General features: G+C 44.7%; 1 protein-coding gene across 5 annotated transcripts in view; it reads right to left on the bottom strand.

Moving 5' to 3' along the window:
- Positions 1 to 4,564: 4,564 nt before the first annotated feature.
- tbc1d22b (TBC1 domain family, member 22B) overlaps positions 4,565 to 19,244 on the bottom strand; it is a 52,379-nt gene continuing 37,699 nt past the window's right edge. For all 5 annotated transcript variants that reach the window (XM_084015401.1, XM_084015399.1, XM_084015400.1 and 2 more), the window contains 7 exons: positions 18,627 to 18,692; positions 16,967 to 17,081; positions 16,383 to 16,489; positions 16,225 to 16,300; positions 11,541 to 11,668; positions 11,286 to 11,381; positions 4,565 to 8,138 (listed from right to left, as the gene is read on the bottom strand). In XM_084015401.1, coding sequence (XP_083871527.1) covers positions 8,010 to 8,138; positions 11,286 to 11,381; positions 11,541 to 11,668; positions 16,225 to 16,300; positions 16,383 to 16,489; positions 16,967 to 17,081; positions 18,627 to 18,692 — 717 coding nt within the window. In that variant the 3' untranslated portion in view covers positions 4,565 to 8,009. The remainder of the gene's footprint in view (positions 8,139 to 11,285; positions 11,382 to 11,540; positions 11,669 to 16,224; positions 16,301 to 16,382; positions 16,490 to 16,966; positions 17,082 to 18,626; positions 18,693 to 19,244) is intronic.

Raw genomic sequence — 19,244 nt, forward strand, 5'->3', positions numbered from 1 at the left:
GGCGGAGCCACTGACGTCCAATGGGGTAGCGAGAGAGGGAGAGAGAGAGCTATGGCTGGGCGCGACCACCAGATGGAGCTATTCCTCACAGCGTTCAGGGGCGGAGCCACTGACGTCAGATGGAGTAGCGAGAGAGGGAGAGAGAGAGAGCGAGAGATGGCCGGATGCAGCCACCAGATGTAGCTATGTCCTTAGCGTCCGCCGGGAACAGCTGGCGCAGGACACGTGTGTGCGGCATATATGTGTGTGTGTGTGTTAGCGGGACACAAACAAAGAGAGAGAGAATGCGCGAGCGATATTCTGAGGCTCAGAAGGCGTGCCGCTATCACACCGGCGCGCCTAAATGAACTGGCGTTTATTCCGCGAGACCGGTCTTTTAACTGATAGTAGAGGCTTTCTGAGCTCGCGAATATGGCTGAGGTTAGTCGAAAACACTGTTACAGAAATCAACCCAGCGGCGTGGGTACACGATCAGCATTCAAATACAGCAGCACATGAACAAACGGACTCGGCGGTCCGCGATCTGAACTTAAAACACATTAACAAGAATTACAAGCATGTCCTACACTATCGAATCTCTGCTTCTGCCCAGACAAATAGCCTCTTACTTTTGTCGATGTGAGATGCGTCGATGTGAGGGTTCCGTCCCGTGCGGTGATGGCGTTCCTTGACGCCGGCATCGGACGGCAGTTCGTGGGCGCTCGTTCAGCGCCGGATCCAATTAGTTGAAGAAAACCGTTAGTAATTCTTCCTTCTGCAGGCAACGATCGCGGGGCTCTGCGATTTAGTCAGCTGATTTCAGACAAAGACGGGTCGAGTTATCCGTTCTGCTGGCAGCTGGGACGAAGAAAGTGTGTTCTTCCTTCCGCGGGAACAGGAGAGTCGCGCTGTCGCGGCGGTCTCCTCGGGATCCAAAATGATAAACAAAAGAAAAATAAAACGAGTAGAGAAAAAGAGGGGTAAAACAGTCTGTTGCTCGTCCAGCGAGTTTGGGGGAAAGACTGCGGCCTAGGACAAAGGAAAACGCTGCAGACGTGATGTTCACCTCCTGTTGTAACTTGGGTCACGGTGGAGAGAGGGCGTTCCTCAGGTGGTGCCGGATTATATAGCTTAGGCCGCTCCAGGGGACCCCCCGGGGTTCCCTGAAGATTGTCAGCCAATAGGGCACCAGTTGTGTGACGCTGCCGTTTTAGGGGACCCTAAAATTGTGGTTGTAGTTTTTTATCTCCTTTGTCCCTTTGTCCGGACCGCATGTGTAGGCTTTTGTAGGCCACATTGTGTAGTCCTAACGGTTAGGTCCCAACAGTAGTATAAACAGTTTATATCAGATTGCATAACCCAAATCTAAGCCAACACTAGACCAATAAGAACACAACATCAACAGTTACACATTTTGTTCAACATGTTTAACAGGTATATTGAATTCTCTTTATAAGTTCAGTCTATTAGGCTTTCTGATTTCTCTTGTGGACCTTCTTAACTCAGGTTCACTTCGAGTAGATGTGGGAGAGCCTGTGTTAAAGTCCATAGCAGGTGTGGGAGTTGCCTGAGATTCACCACAGGTTACACTTAGCTCACCAACAGTCCCTTGAGGAGTTTTTAACAGACTGCGACGATTGCATCTGAGGATTTGTCCATCATCAGTTCTCACAGTGTATGATCGTGGAGCAACTTCTTGCAGGACCGTAGCTTTAGTACTCCATCCGTCAGCATCCTCAATCCTGACGTTGGTGGTAGTCAGTGGAGGAAGATGCTTGGTTGTTTTGTCATAGAATTACTTTTGCACCATTTTCTGTTGTCGTAACTTATGTTCAATATTTGAGGGATTCTTTTGTGTGACTTGGCAAGGTTGTTCGGAGCTTCCTCTTCATCAGCAGTTGTGATAGACCGCACTGAAGAGGTGATGCTCAGTAGCTCAAAAGAGCCAGTTACGGATCCGAGTCACTGTCTGCGGATTTCTTTAGGAGTTGCTTGAGAATGTGAACTCCTTTTTCAGCTTGCCCGTTTGACTGTGCATAGTGTGGGCTTGACGTTGCATGCTTGAAATCATATTGCAAACTTCTGCCATTCTTTGCTGTTGAAGCAGGGGCCGTTATCGCTCACCACAGTGCGTGGAATGCCATGCCTGGCGAAGATAGATTTTGCATGTGTTATGTGCGCCATCTCAGGGAAGTTTGAGTAGTAATCCATTACCACTAGATAGTCTTTACCCCTGAGATGAAACAAGTCCATTCCTACTTTATGCCATGGTGCTGTTGGCACCTCAGCTACCACCATAGGCTCTTTGCTCTGCTTGCTTCTGTGTTTCTGACATGTTTCACATTTACTTATAAGTATTTCAATGTCTTTGTTAAGTCCAGGCCGGAAAACCGACTCTCTCACCCCCTTCTTTTGCACTTTTCGATGCCGAGATGGCCTTCATGTATCCTGTGCAACATGTCCATTCTCACAGCCTGTGGAATGACAATCCTGCCCTTTTTTAACAGCAGACCATCCACAGTACTAAGCTCCCCTCTGACATGGTAAAATTGTGGACATGAACCAGCTGGCCATCCCTCATCCATGTTTCTCATGACATGCTGTAGCTCTGCATCCTTTGCTGTAGCCTCAGCAATTTGTCTCGACTTTATGTCAGACACAGGCAGTGTAGCCGACACCATGTTCACATGACACTGTATGTCCTCGTCGGTTGCACTCACACTGCTGCCTGTAGTTGCTCTGGATAGGGCTTTTCACAAGCCCTAGTTCTTCACAGGCTCTGTCACCCAGAAGTGATTCACGTCCCTCATTCACAACAAAGAAGAATAGGTGGTGCACTTTTCCTTTAACTGTGACACTCAACCTGCATGTGCCCAAACATTGGATTGGCTGCCCATTGTAGTCTTTCAGTCCAGACTCCTTCCTTTTTATTTGAGGCTTATTTTTCATTGCCTTTACATCGCACATGCTTATGAGATTTGCTTTCGCACCAGTGTCCAATCTCATGGTGACTACAGTCCCATTTATCATTAGAGGAGCTATCCATTTATCTTCTCTCGTGACATCATTTACCTTGTCTGGATTATTTATTTGTTTACTTTCTTAATTCACCATACCAACAAAGAACATGTCACTGAGATCAGGCTCCTCCACTAAGTTTACAGTTTTTCCTTTCTTCCCCTCTTTCCGTTTGGAAGCATTGTTTAGCAAAATGATTCTTGCCTTGGCAGCTGGAGCATTGCTTGCCAAATGCTGGACACTGTCTAGGCTTGTGCTGTGAGCCGCAGCGCTTGCAGTGTATCATCACGTCCTCGGACTGCTGTGCAGGCCGGGTCTGTACGTGCCGTCTCCGCTGGTACGACACCGCATCAGGACTGTCAAACACGAACGTATTAAATACTTATATGGTCTGTGCCCCTGCTAGCGTTAGCAGCAGCGCTATCTTTCTTGCCTCTGGCTTTGTCTCAAGTCCCATAGCCGCAACATACAGGTGGAACTGCTGTTTGAAGGTGCGCCACTTCTTATCGACATTCCCCGTTAGTTCCAAACTTTCAGGTGGTTTCTAATCCATGTCGTCAATTCCAGTTTACACCTGGTACCATGTCATGTTCGTGTTCCAAGGATGAGGCCGTGTTGTTAGCAAGTAACTTATTTTTTAATGACTCGTTCTCAACAACATACATGTGGCTTAACGCAGTCTTGCTCTACCCGTTAATTCGTACGGTGAGTTGACTATCAAACATAACATCCAGTCATAACAATACCTATTCAGTGTTTCCCACACATTGAATGGACTTAACTAACAGCTCTAATGATAGGCCTAAACAGGACGGCAGCAGCGCGTATTATAAGGGGAAATCCACGCGGCTGGTTTGGCTCATCAACGTTCTGTTTTCCCCCTTCGCCATGGCAAGGAGTCCCCCGCGCCTCTCCCCCTCAGCTGGCGAGTTTGACAGTGCGTGCGCGTATGTCAAAACCAAACCACCAAGGAAGGCTGAGGAATAGTCATCCACTTATATCAATAATAATAATAGTCATAATAAACTAATAGAATAAAGCAGCCATCCCCAATTAGCATCCCGCGGGCCAAATCCGGCCCGCATGAGCAAAGTGTCCGGCCCGTCTATCTGGACTGGTCCAAGTCCACAGATGACATCCTTCAGGTGGAAGCTGTCAGGCTGAAGAACGTTTGGGAAAAGCCATTCATGAACATCTAGCCAATCAGCTTTAGAATCCATACATTGGAAAAATAAATGATCAATAGTTTCAGTAGCATCGCAAAAAAAACAATTATAGGATTCAACAAATGGAGACATTTCATATTTTAGCGGCTTTCTTTAGTTTTAGGAGGTGTGGGGAACTTATATAGTTATAAGCTTTTATAGTTAGTAAGTTATTTCAGGCCTAAAATTATCTTTAGTCCATGAAATCAGTGAGAACGGATTGAGACAAATAATTACACAAACAAATGAATAACAATCATTTAATAAAAGAAAAAGCAGGTGACATGTAATGATTTAATAATTCTTTGTTTAAAGCCCCGTAAAGATGTGGCAAGCTACCGATGACACAGCACAAACACCTCTGAAAGAAGTCAACACGTTTTTATTGTGTCAGCTTAAATTATCAACATCATATTTCGAGCACACTTTGACCTTTAGAGGAAAACACTGTGGAGGGAGCAATCAGTTGTTGCACCTGAATGAAAAACAACAACAAAACTTTAAGGCTAAAGGCAACATTCAACACAATCACAATTCATTCCACATGGTACAGGCTGTAAAACAAGGTGGACGGACACAAGATCACGCTGGCTCAGCAAAGAAACAACCATACTTGGGTATACAACAACCATACATGAGTATACAACAACCATACACGAGTAGCAACAACCATACACGAGTAGCAACAACCATACACGAGTAGCAACAACCATTCATTAGTAGCAACAACCATTCATGAGTAGCAACAACCATACGTGAATAGCAACAACCATATATGAGAATCAACAACCATACATGAGAATCAACAACCATACATGAGTAGCAACAGATTGATTTCACAACTCAGTGTCAGTCTGGTGGATCTTCAGCAGCACACTGTCTGTAGTTGACCTGCCACATTTCAGAGGGACTGAACGATTGCTAAACAGGAATTGAGACTCATGTTAACCATGAAAGAGGTGCTGTAATCTCTACAATCACCATGGTAACAGCAGATTCAAACCTTTGCTACAGCTTAAAGGGATAGTTTGGAATTTTGGACATAAGACCTATTTTCCAACTCAGCCGGTGTGTTCGAGACGTCTGGAGACGTTTTCAAGACATTTCATTCAGTTCTTCTAGTTGCCGAGTTCGCTTGTGCTATGGCTAGCGCAAGTCAATCGTTCTAGCTAGCATGGCATTAAAAAGACTCATACCGACTCCACATTGCACCCGAGGCAAATCAATTGTAACGGTAGACTATCGATGTACATATCTGTGTTGATAGAATGTTTGAAATAAAACCGACCTTGCATTTTTAAGGATTTATGTCTCAGCAGCAGCAGCAGCAGCAGCAGCAGCAGCGTGTCATACTTCCTAGTAGGCTATGGCAGCGGCGGACTGATATCACCTAGCACTTATAAGTTACCGGTTCTATAATAGTTTGTTTACCTGCTGTCATTGCTACAGACGCAGAGTAGCCTGCAGTGCTAGTTTCTTCAATCTCACGGAAATGGCCACTTTTGGATAATATACTGAAACTTTTGAAGACTCTGATGAGGAGTTTTTTTCCACCCAAACCCAACCATACCTGTACGAGCCTGAATATACAGAGGAAGAATTGCGCGAGAGGGATGCTCAAAGGGCAGAACGTGAACGAGCGTCTGTGGAGACCGAGATAGCCCCCGCTGGAGCTGAGAACCGGGACCGAACAAACGGAGACTGGTGGTGCCAGGAGGGAATCCCCCGCAACGCATCCGAGGGTTTACGGTTCTCCGGACGGAGCAGAGGTTCTGGTCCGCGGTGCGTAATTGTGGGTTGGCTGGGCCGTGGGCTGCCCGGTCTTTTGGTGAGGTCCAAGGGCTTTTCACTCAGGTCTGAGGGCACGAGGCCCGACTGTTCGGCATGGGTCAGGTCTCCGTTTACCGGAGGGATTCCCCGCAACGCGTCCGAGGGACCTCTACGGACAGAGCAGAGGTCCGGGTTTGCGGTGCGTAATTGTGGGTTTGCGTGGCCGTGGGCTGGCCGGTGTTTGTGTGAGCTCCAAGGGCTTTTCAGACAGCCTTGGGGGCATAAGTGCCGACGAATCGGCGATGTTCAGGTGTGTTTTTACCGGCTGGATTCCGAGCAGCGCGTCTCAGAGTTTTGAGTCCGACGGAGCAAAGTAAAATTCCGCTGCTGCTGAGAAACTAGTCCCTCAAAAAATGGATGATTCATGCGATGCGAGGTTCGTTTTGTTTTAAATATTATTCTATCAACACAGATATGTACATCGACAGTCTAGTGTTTTAATTGATTTGCCTCGGGTGCACTGTGGAGTCGGTATGAGTGTTTTTAATGGAATGCTAGCTTGACTTGCGCTAGCCATAGCACAAGCGAACTCGGCAACTAGAAGAACTGAATGAAATTTCTTGAAAACGTCTCCAGACGTCTGAAACACACCGGCTGACTTGGAAAATAGGTCTTATGTCCAAAATTCCGAACTATCCCTTTAACAAAGCATCAGACCAACAAACACATGGGATGGAAGAGAAATCAGAAGCTGTTGATTGTCATATCTTTGTGCTATACATCTGTTATAATTATCACTGGTAATGAAGGTAGATATTATCACACATTCACCCCCGACCTAATAGAGTCCAAGATACACCCCCACTGTGTATAAAATACAAGCAATCAAGATAACAGAGTATTTCTGTTCACTTTAACAGACAGGAGAATCCTTCAGTACTGAACAAGCATTTACAAGGCATTTCAAAATATCTTCAATCCCAGAAACAATTACAAAAATGATCCTCAACTGAGGATATCAAACATTCTTTACGAATTCTCTGCATATGCAGTTTTTTTTCAGTGTCCACAGGTATCCAATTAGATACTTTATAGATATCATACATATAGTTATCATACGGTCATTTACTTCCTCATTGTGCATAAAGATCCGAGTTTGAAGAGTCTCGTTCGTTACTGATCTCACCTTTTGGTCAATGTTAGTATTTGCCACAATAAAATTGTATTTTAACTCTCAAAGAACCCACTAAGATTTGTCTTAGTGAGTTCCAAAATGAAGTAATTGAGCGGACATATCGACTAAGAACTTCAGAGCTACATTAAGCAGGTCTCTTCACGGCAGTAAAGTCTAACTTTACATTACAGCCCAGAGCCTCAAACAGATACCAAATCAGCTTCTCCACTTTTAACCAAAACACAACCTGAAATAAAACACAGTACTAATATCGTCTCCTCTTAGGTCTAATAGCTGACAGTCCAACACTCAGACTGGCTCACTGGAGCCGAACATGATTGTACAGTGCACATCTGGAGACCCTGACACATAAGGGGGTCTATCATATTTGTAGGGTGCACATCTGGAGACCATGACCCAAACATAAGGTGGTCCATCGTATTTATAACAGCTTGACAGTGTCAGACTAAATCACTTTTAAAAGTGAAGATAAAGTATTTGCCTGGGTACTTCTATGATTTTTAAAACAACTAACATATATTTTTTTTAAAAAGGTAAGAGAATCTGCAGATACAGTCTTTCACTAAAACCTCCATCCCTTTATCTTACAGTGTAAGATAAAGACTTTTCAGTCTTCTCCCAGTCAGAGAAAGTTCATGTTGCAGGACTAAAACTGTATGAGCATAGCTACGGTAATTCATACCATAACAGTTAATTACTGAGCCCTGTGGGTCTCAACAAACCCAGATCCACCATCATTTTCACAGTTCCAGGGCTCGTGTGAACTCCTTCCGGTCCCTGGCGGCTCTGACTTCATTCTGGTTTGTGCTTGCTGTGAGGCGGAATGTGAGGCGGGATTCGACCTATCTCCTGTAGTGGCTGGGTGCGTCTGCGAACATGTACTTGAGTCTATAAGCTTCAGCCAGGAGGAGACCCACCTCCTCGTTGCCCCAGTGGATTGTGGGAAGGTTCTGCAGCAGCATGAGGAGACCCTGAAGAGCAACACACATGTTCTTTTAGATTCTCACATTACTTAAGGTTAACAACAGAAATGCAGAAAGCTGCAGGGTCATTTACATTTACCAGACGCTTTTGTCCAAAGCGACTTATAAGTACATTTGTCAAAGTAGTTGCTGATAAGGTAAGAGCGAAAAAGTACAAACAAGTGTCCTCATCTGAGTAAAGTAGTAACTGTTCAGCAAGTATACCTTAAGTACAACAGTGCTATGATCAAAGTGCTACAAAGTCATCAGCAGTGAGGGAGGAAGGGGGGTGGGGTAGGAGGGATGAGGAGGGAGGAGAACATGGACAAGAGTTTCCTGGGGTTGAAGGCCGAAGAGTTGATCCTTGACAGGCAGATTTAGCTGCCGATACAGTTGAGGTGAAGTCAGAGAGGAGGTGGTAGTGGTAGTGAGCAAGGTCCTCGTCCTGGCCCGATTTCTTCCATTCTCTCTCTGCCGCTCGCAACAATGATCTGTTGGTTCGCAGAGGTTTGGACAGCCAGAGAGGGGAGGGAGATGATTGCACTGGTCGTGAGGTGGGGGGACAGAGTGTCCAAAGAAGAGGAGAGTGAGGACATCAGGATGGAGGAGGCTTCCTCTGTAGGCATTAAGGAGAATTGTTCTGTGGATGGTAGCGAGCAGGGGCGTAGCCTTCATTTCAGAAGTGAAGGGGACAAATTGTTCAGAGGTCTATTGAGTGATTTATCATCCTCTCGCATTCAATTGCACCTCATAGCTTTGGAAATGAATCACAAAGTCACTTTTATGCTATCGATATTTTTTCTCAGCTAGTTATATTCTCTTCTCACCTGTGACCCTGCATGATCATCCTTGCTGGCCTCTGGTCCACTGTCTCCTCTCTCACCCTGCTCTTTCTATTGTGGCAATAAATTTGTGGAAAACAATAGTGAGCACAAGTTCTGTGCAGAAATTAAGGAGGAGTGGGTTTATTTCTAGGTGGAGTAGCCAAAAATTTGTAGTCAAGTAAGAGTATTGTTACTTTAGAAGTAAAAGTAAAAAGTATTTTGCAGTAAAACAATTCTTAAGAGTACAATTTATCCAAAAAGTTACTCAAGTAAATGTAAAGGAGTAAATGTAAGTAGTTACTGCCACCTCTGCACTTAGCAAGGGATTCAACATAGCTAACAGTTAACAGTTGTTAACTAGCTTAACTTGATATATCGACATGTATTAATTAGTCAACATGTAGCTAAACATTATCTACATGCAACAACAATACTCAACTTACATGGTTTGTTTGGAAAAAACACAGTAAAGTTTTTTGCCTCTTGGCTGCTGGTTTGCTGAACATGGTGAACAAGATCTGAATCAACGTCTGTGTGATTGAAATCACAACACGACAATTAAAAATGAATTGAATGGTTGTAATGGCTGTAAAAAGTGCGGGGGACAGAGGGCACAGATACGGGAAGTGCAGAGGACATGTCCCCCACGTACCCCCCGTCCGCTACGCCCATGGTAGTGAGGAAAGAACAGTTGAGGAGAGAGTGGAGGGAGTGAGGGATTTCAGGTTGTGGCGGCTGGTGACAGTTCGAGGCGTAGAGGGGAGGGACGTGCCGGACTTCATGAGGAGAGAGAATGTGACAAAGTGGTGGTCGGACACGGTGAGCGGGGTAGGTCAAGTTGGATCCCGGCCCAGTGCGTGGGTGGAGAAGTTGTCGCCTTCTTGACTGCAGACTGGCAGTTCCATAGCCCCCCCTAAGTTCCGTACTGGTGGAGAATGGTGGGTAGCAGAGATTCAGAGATTGGATGGGTTACAGCCTCGAGCGATGGGTCTCTGGAGAAACCTTCTCCGGTTTGATGTCCTGGCTGGGATAGGACACATGGCTGCGATGGGTGGTGGTTGAGTTGTTATGACTTCCTCGATGGCCTCCCACAGATAGACTCCCTTGTCTTTGTTTGACAGTCTTCATTCCGCTGTAGCTGACAAGCTCTTAAGTGCTTGGTTTACCTCATGAAGGTTTAGCCCCTCCCTCCAATCAAGTCTATTCACTAGAGCTGAGATGGCTGAAACTAGGTAATTGCCCACTCAGTAAGATCAGCTTCACAAGAATTTACACAACAAGCTATCTAGACAAGATTAAATATTACAACTATCTCTACTCACAGAATGCCTAAGCTCAGTATCTACAATTAGTTTCTGACTTAACAAGATAAAATGCAGCTTCCTTCCTTTCTTCAGAAAAAATGCCCCCCACACATGACAAAATGTTGTCATGTCTCCTCAGCAAAGCCAACAACATGCTTCAGCATCAAGGCTGAATGACCACTACTGCCCCTCTGTGTCAGCATCCTAGCTAACCTCTCCTACTGCCCGACTTGAACGTCTTCCTGACTCTTGTCGGCACTGGAATCATGTTATCGATTTGCTCATTTTTGTCAAAACTAAATTAAAATACAGTATGTTATTGATGAATAAAGCAGGTGTGTCATACAGCTTCTGTGTTTTAGGTTCCATCTTAAGTCCTTACTGTTTTAGTGGTAATGTAATATACAAATCTAAATACTAGCCAAAATAATTTTAATTTCAAATATCATCCTAATTAAATTTGCTGTCTATGAACTCTTATTTACTTTTTCTTAATAAACTAATGTTTTATTGTGTCACAGATAAGACATCTTCACTATGATGATCATAAATCATAAGGTCTTCCTGGATAAATAAAGGATAAATAACATTTTTAAATGTATTTCATTTTACAACAGGCCGTAATTTCACTGATCTACCATGATAGTTATCTGGACAGCTTTTTCCAGTCATTCCAGTCAGCTGTGACCATATTTCGGGTTACCTGGATCCCCACAATCAACTTGTTGAGAGGGTAGTAGGATCTATAATACTATATTGTCCCATCCTGACTACTGTTTGTACCTTTTACCTTAAGTCTGCATTTCTGCAGGTGAAAGAGGACAAACGGTGGGACAGAACTAAACCAAACCTCCTGAATGTCTGTGGATGTTGTGATTGGGCCTATGGGGTTCATTGATGTTTGAACTCAGTAAACATTGACATGATCCCATGCAGCAAGTCTTGTTACCATCTGTTGGAACTTCAATCACTATTTCATGGTGACTTCCTGTTAAGCGTGGGTGACTACAAAGAGGGCTGATGGGTACCTGGAAGTCCACCATGGAGAGGATTTCTTTGCGCCACTCAATGAGGAAAGCAGAACAGACATAGAGGTGGAAGTGGGAGAAACCCTCCGCTTCAGCCTGTAGAGGACAAGTAAAGAAGGGAGAGTTGGACCTAGTCAACTTAACAAATATTGGCTAGATGAGTGAATTCTATACTGTTTTTTCAGGTCGCTGGACTTTTTCCTCCTGTCAAGGTCTGCTGGATGCCGACCCCCAGCCTGAATCCCCTAACACTACCTGGTAGGTGTCCCACAGACGGATAGTGCAGCGAAGTGGCAGCTCCCTCATCAGCAGATTATTCATCCAGCGGAACGCAAACTGTAGATACTCCACCTCGTACCTCTGGAAATGATTGTGAATGTCCTCTGGAGGGGGGGCAGAGAGAGAGAGTCACACGTCAGGGTGAGAATTTCATTGCGGCCACGGCAGCCATTGACACGCAAGGGGTGTAGACAATAGACGAGAGATGAAGATAGACTATAGACGTAAACTATACACATAGGCAATAGACGGTAGATGAAGATAGATGATAGACTAAAGACGGTAGATGAAGATAGATGATAGACAGTAGACTGTAGGCAATAGTCGATAGATGGTTAGACGATAGTAGACGATAGATGAAGATAGACGATAGATGGTTAGTTGATAGATGGTAGATGATAGACAGTAGAAGATCGACAGTAAACAAAGATAGACTGTAGACGATAGACGATAGATGAAGATAGACGATAGATGATAAACAGGTAAACGATAGACAGTAGACAAAAGACAGTAGACGATTGACGGTTAGTCAATAGACAGTTAGACGATAGACCGTAGATGATAAACAGTAGACGATAGACCGTAGCCAGTAGCCAGTAGATGCTTACCGGGAACAATTTAAAAAAGATGCTTGAGCTATGTGGACACAAGCCCGAGTGTGATACACAACAGTCCTCATTGACTGACAGGAGTCCACCTACAATCGATCCTGCTGACCAGCTCCTCTAAAGCTTTCACTTTGTTCTGGATTGGGTAGACGATAGATGGTAGTAGGTAGACGAAGATAGAAGGTAGGCGGGTAGATGAAGATAGACTATAGACGATAGATGAAGATAGACTATAGACAGACGATACACAAGAGATGAAGATAGACTATAGACCAGGGGTCCCCAAAATACAGCCCCCGGGCCAGCCCGCCTAGACAACTGGAGTGGCCCGCTTAATGCTCCCAAACAATCCCTCCAAGCATGACCTATCTTTTAAAATTGCATTTTCCTATAGAGCTTGGCCAGGTGCCGTCACCGCGTTTGCGCCGCAGTGTCAGGCGAGCAAGCGTCAAGTGCGCGCGCGCTTTATACAGTCTGAGCGTGCGCGGGCCAGGAGAACGGAAGTTCCCCAGACAACGAAATGTCGAAACTGTTGGGGAAACGGAAAATCGATTCGGAGTGCAGAGTTTTTAAACAGCAGTGGACAGATGACAATTTTTTTGTCCAGTGCAAGGAAAAGGCAGTTTGTCTAATCTGCAAGGAGGTGTCTAATCTGTGGCGGTGTTTAAAGAATTTAACATCCGCCGCCACTATGAAACCCGCCATGGAGAGCAGAATGCTAGCTTGCTCATTCGTGGAGTTAATTCAACTTTTGAAGTGTCCGAGGAGCTGGCAGCTCTACAAAGTCTCACGGATACTAAGACAGGAGAGGATATTTTTTGTAAAGTACGCCAAACGATGGACGAGTCTAAGCTGGCTAGCATCACAACTGACGGAGCTCAGAATATGGTTGGTGCGTCACGGGGGCTAGTGGGGCGCATAAAAAGAGAAATGGAGGAACGAGATCTCACCCCCCCTCTACAAGTCCACTGCCTGATTCACCAGCAAGCACTGTGCTGCAAAGTTCTGAAGTGGGAATCTGTCATGAATGTGGTTGTCTTGCATAAACTTCATCAGAGCAAACGGACTAAAACGCAGGCAGTTCCAAGCTTTTCTATCCGCACTGGAGTCTGCACAGTGCTTTACCACGCTCAAGTCAGATGGTTGAGCCGGGGCAGAGTTTTGAAGCGCTTTTACGAGCTGCTGAAATCAACGCCTTTCTCCGCCTGACAAAGGGAAAAATTGTCCACAGAATGGAAATGGGACCTTGCCTTTTTAACAGATGTGACAGAAATTTTAAACAGCCTCAATTTACAGCTCCAAGGCCAGGGAAAAATTCATCTGTGACATGTTTTCCCACGTCAAAGCAATTTAGGTTAAACTGGGGCTGCTTGCTGGACAAGTGCAAAACCAAGACTTCACCCGTGTCCCTGTTACTTGAAGCCTCTCAGCAGAGAAACCAGCGGTCCCGTTTCCAAGTTCAGTGTGCGGTTCCGTGAGCTTCATGCCCACGTCAAAGAAATTAGCATGTTTCAGAACCGACATTAATGACACCCTGCCTTCTATTCAATTTGAACTGGCTGAGTTGCAGACCTGCGATGTGCTTAAAGACGCATTCAACCCCAACTGTCTCATATGCCCCTTTTCCACCGAGGCATTTTGAGGGCCGGTTCGGAGCCGGTGCCCAATCGCGAACCAGTTCTTCCTGTTTCCACAGACAAAGAGCCGGCTCTCGGCCTGGAAAACTGGTTCCCGAGCGGCCCCAACTCTTTGCTGGGCTGGAACCGGCCCCGGCTTACGTTAGGGGCTGGGGGCGGGGTTAACGCTCGAGGCAACGGGGGAAAATACGCCGCTGCGGAGTTTTACTAACGTTACTGTTCCCGGTAAGTTTCACTTTTAAAATGTTTCACCTCGTTGCAAACTAACGACACATTTCTGTTTAGTTTACCAAGCTAGTGATTACGTTCGTAACAACAGCAACTAGTGGCTATGCTTCCTCGGGTAATGTAAGCTGACCGGCTAGCTAGCCAGCTAGCGTGATATTGCTAACAACGCTAGCATGCCACTTTCTGACTGCCGTTGGCTCACTAAACGTTACCAACTACCAACGTGACTTAACATCTGTGTTCGCAGCGTCGTGGACACGTTTGTGATTAAACCGCTGTTCTCTGGTTTGTGTTTGTAGAGCTGTCGGACATCGGCGATATTGAACGGAGGTCCAACCTGCAGATGACTAAACATCAAACACTCCGATCTATTGATCACACACTGTTCCACACTTTAAAAAATGTTGTGATTTTAGTATTTTGTGTATTTTATTGTTATTGTATTATTTACCAAAATAAACACTTTCTGAAGAGACATGTCTGCTATGCTTGAAATTAGCGCTGCGGGGAAACCTCAGACGTATACAGTGACGTAATGACGTGGTTCTCTGGGCTCTCTAGCCGGTGGAAACGCAAACAGGTTCTCGGACGGTTCACAAGTTGAATCCAACGGCTCTTGAACTAGGTTCGCGTTGGTGGAAAAGGGACAGAGTACTATGCTTCCCTCCCAAAGGAGACCTACCCCAACATAAGAAAGCACGCAATGAAGATGGCCACAGTTTTTGGGAGCAGATATATCGGTGAGCAAACTTTTTCACGCACAAAATACTTGCCTGTTGTTAACTCACCTTTACATTACTCTGTACATACATATTCAGCTCACCTAGATAAGACTACTACACCTGATTTTTACTATTATTCTGTATTAATATTATTTCACTACCTGTAATGAAAATATCTACCAATTGTTAACTCACCTGTGCCTGTTACAAAATCACATCACCTCATTGTTCAGCTTGTGTTTTTAATTTTCTATGAAATAAAAGGAATATCTATGGTACTTCAAATAAACACGTGAAGACTTTCTATTACTTTTTTGCAAACCAACATGTGGTGCCAAAGCCCAGCGAAGGGCAGCTGCAAAAAATGATAATTATAATCTCCACAATAATACTGGTTTTCACTTTGGCCCATATAATTTCCTGTTATAGACTGACCCCGGCCCCCCATCACAGAAAGGAAAGTTGATGTGGCCCCCACCGAAAAAAGTTTGGGGACCCCTGCTATAGACGGTAGACGATAGATGAAGATAGACTATAGACAGAAGACAGATGAGAGATGAAAATAGACTATAGACAGTAGATGAGAGATGAAGAGAGTCTATAGACGAGAGATGAACATAGACTATAGAGGGTAGTCTATAGACGAGAGATGAACATAGACTATAGAGGGTAGTCTATAGATGAGAGATGAAGATAGACTATAGACGGTACTGTAGACGGTAGACTATAGGCGGTAGATGACGATAGATGATAGACAGTAGACTATAGATGGCAGATGACAGATGAGAGATGAAGATAGACTATAGACAGTAGATGAGAGATGAAGATAGTCTATAGACGATATATGAAGATAGACTATAGAGGGTAGACTATAGACGATATATGAAGATAGATGATAGACGGTACTATAGACGGTAGACAATAGATGGTAGATGAAGAGAGATGGTAGACTATAGATGGTAGTCGATAGACGGTTAGTCGATAGATGAAGATAGACTATAGATGGTAGACGATAAATGAGAGATGAAGATAGACTATTGACGTTAGACTATAGATGGTAGACTATAGACGGTAGACTAAAGTCGGTAGATGAAGATAGAAGGTAGACAGGTAGACAGTTGATGATAGAGAGTAGACGGTAGATAAAGATAGAGAGTTGACAACAGATGAAGATAGATGGTAGACGATAGATGAAGATAGACAGTAGATGATAAACAGGTAAACGACAGACAGTAGACAAAAGACAGTAGACGATTGGCGGTTAGACGATAGACGGTAGATGATAGAAAGTAGATGATAGACAGTGGACTGTTAGACGATAGAGAGTAGACGATAGATGGTGGCCGGTAGACGATAGATCGTAGGTGCTCACCGGGGACAATTTAAAAAAGATGCTTGAGCTATGTGGACACAGGCCTGACTGTGATACACAACAGGCCTCATTGACTGACAGGAGTCCACCTACCATCGATCCTGCTGACCAGCTCCTCTAAAGCTTTCACTTTGTTCTGGATTCCAGGCTGAGCAAAGGTGTAATTGTCCTGGAAGAAAAGCATTTTCAGTCCTTAAACACATCAACAGTTTTAAACAAGTGCTGACTGAGACTCGTTTGCGGGTCCAGACCTGGATTCCATCCAGCAGTTTGCTCATGCACCAGAAGCTGTCAGCTTCGATGTTCCTCTGGGTGTCCAGAGGCAGCGATGCCACCTCAAAGTTCTCCACATCCTCAGCTGGAACAACAAATGACTCACACAGATGACTTATCAAGAATCCTAGTGAAGTGAAGACATGTGAATGTGGTGTCAATGAGGGCTGCCTCCACAACGGCATCAGTGGAGAAGACCTAGACTCAGTCAGCCCAATCTCTGACGCAGCTGATTAACACAGTGCTGTGCAGGAGTTAAGTCGGGGCTAGTGGGGGCATGTGGACTGAGACAGGTGGACTGAAGCTGGTGGACTGAGGTTGGTGGACTCCCACTGGTGGACTGCCACTGGTGGACTGCCACTGGTGAAAACCCTGATTCTGGGACAGCTGTAGAAACAACATTGTAAACAGCCAAAGAAGAGAGTACAAACCAGTGCCGTGCAGGAGCTTAGTGGGGGCAGGTGGACTGAGACTGGTGGACTGAGACTGGTGGACTGAGACTATTGGACTGAGACTGGTGGACCGAGACTGGTGGACAAAAAAAAACAGTGCAAACACTTACGGACAAACTCGGAGAGGAAGACTATAAAGAAGGGCGTGACCAGGTCGTTGATGCCCTGGACGTAACCACTGGCTGGGTGCCGGATGGCCCAGATGAAGAGAATGCGCTCGAACACCTGAGCAAAGAAAGACAATAACAAAAATGGTTGAAGAACATCCATCCATCCATTATCTACCGCTTATCCTGTATTCAGGGTTGCGGGGGGGCTGGAGCCGATCCCAGCTGTCATTGGGCGAAGGCAGGGTACACCCTGGACAGGACGCCAGTCTATCACAGGGCCGGTTGAAGAACATGTCCAACAGATTTAGTATGAGATCACAAGGCGAATGCCACTCAATCACTTTCATTATGATTCTCAACTTTATGTACAGTGTGTTGGTTTGGGAAACCAGTGTGTCATCGTGGCGACAGTGTGACCTGAGTCTAGCTCACCATGATGGTAGACAAGAAAAAAAATATACCGGTATATATAATAGGATACAAATTATTTTTTTTTAAATGTATTTATCCTTTATTTATGCAGGCGGACATTTTGATCATCTAATTTCAGAATATTTGAAAGTTTTTCACAAAAAAATATATCTTACAAAATTTTAGTCTATTTTGTTACTATTTTAAGAGTTTTAAGCATATTTGGATGATTATCGGGATAATAATGTGAATCAGGATAATGGTGATATGACATTACATGGTCCCATGTCTAAAATGGTTAATCCAGTGATGTAGGTACCTCCACATAGGGCTGGGCGATTTGGACAAACATCATATGGGATTTTATTTTTTTTTTGGCATAGGCGCCTTTATTGGCAGTAGACAGATAGGAAACATAGGAGAGAGAGGGGGGTGTGACATGCAGGAAAGGACCTCCGGCCGGGATTCGAACTGGGGTCTGCTGCGTATGTACTTTCGTACATGGCATGCGCTCTAACCACTCCGCCAACTGCGCGCTATATCAATATTTTTTAGCTGAATGGCGATACTCCATATATATCTCGATATTTTTTCCCATAAAGAAATAACAAAAACAAAGTCAGTCCCATGCCAAATTTAACACAGGCACTTTTATTAAACAGACTGCACAATAGCAACATGTACTTTCTTTTTAAATAACAATACATAATAATATTAAATTAATAGAGTGGTACCGGAGCGGTACTTGTATAATAAAAATGCTGCTCTGCACTCTGAGCAAAACCCGTTGCCTGCTCGCTCCCGCTCACATGCTCTGATGCAGGCTGAGTAGAAATATGTGCTGAAGAGACTCGTCAGTGAAGTTTCAGTCATGCATGTGTCTGTCATGTTGTTGCTGCATGCGGGACTGTGTGAGTCAGCGGGTAGCGGAGGAGCTGGTATTGGTTTCACAGAGGAAGAGTGGCAGGACGAGGCGGAGTTGTGTGAGGGACAGACACGGGGAGAGGAGAAAAAGGTGAACTGGCGGCTCCACGAAAGAAACTTATAACGTTATTTTTAACGCAACATAAATCTCGATATACACGATATTGTCTTATCCTATATCGTGTTTGAAAATATATCAATATATTTTAAAAACTTGATATATCGCCCAGCCCTACCTAAAAGAGTCAGGCTCCAAAAACAAGGGGTCCTACATCTCCCATGATGCAACAAATAGCAGCATGCCACATCTCTCTGCTGATCTTACCTCTTGTACAACAGGTTGCTGGAACAAAGGGATCAGAGGGTTGGTTCTAGGAATGTCGATGTGGATCTGACAGGAAGAAACATTACTGAGATGTTACTTGAGATAATGAAAGCATGCTTGTGTTTCCTTTTTTTGACTGATGAGTAGTAACCTAATGGCTTTCCTTCGCCACCTTTTAAGTGGATGTCCAATTAGAGTTGATGTTGAACAGTGCTCCTGCTTATGGAGCTGTGCAGTGCAGTGGTGCCTACATGCACCACGTTGTGTGCTTTCTCTGGTGCATTTCTTCAGCCATATAGACGCTAAGCCCTGCCCTTTCCGGTGGACCGCCATAGGACCTTTTTCAGATCAAATATGAGCGGGAGTCAACGGCGAGAGATGATTGGATGATGTATTACACATGTGATGCACGACCCGCATATTAAACCGTCGAAATCACAACTCTGCATTAATTCGCTTCATTTAATCAAACTTTTAAAAAGATGAACTAAACTAAGTAATTATTATCAATTCTAACGTGAGGTCTAAGACTTAACTGATCCCTCATTCTCACAAGTTTCCTATGTTTGCTGGAAAACCAATAGCTGAGTAACGTTACATCCTGGTACCGAAATGCAG

The sequence above is a fragment of the Eutrigla gurnardus genome (assembly GCF_963514095.1).
Source record: "Eutrigla gurnardus genome assembly, chromosome: 8".
Classification (NCBI taxonomy): domain Eukaryota; kingdom Metazoa; phylum Chordata; class Actinopteri; order Perciformes; family Triglidae; genus Eutrigla; species Eutrigla gurnardus.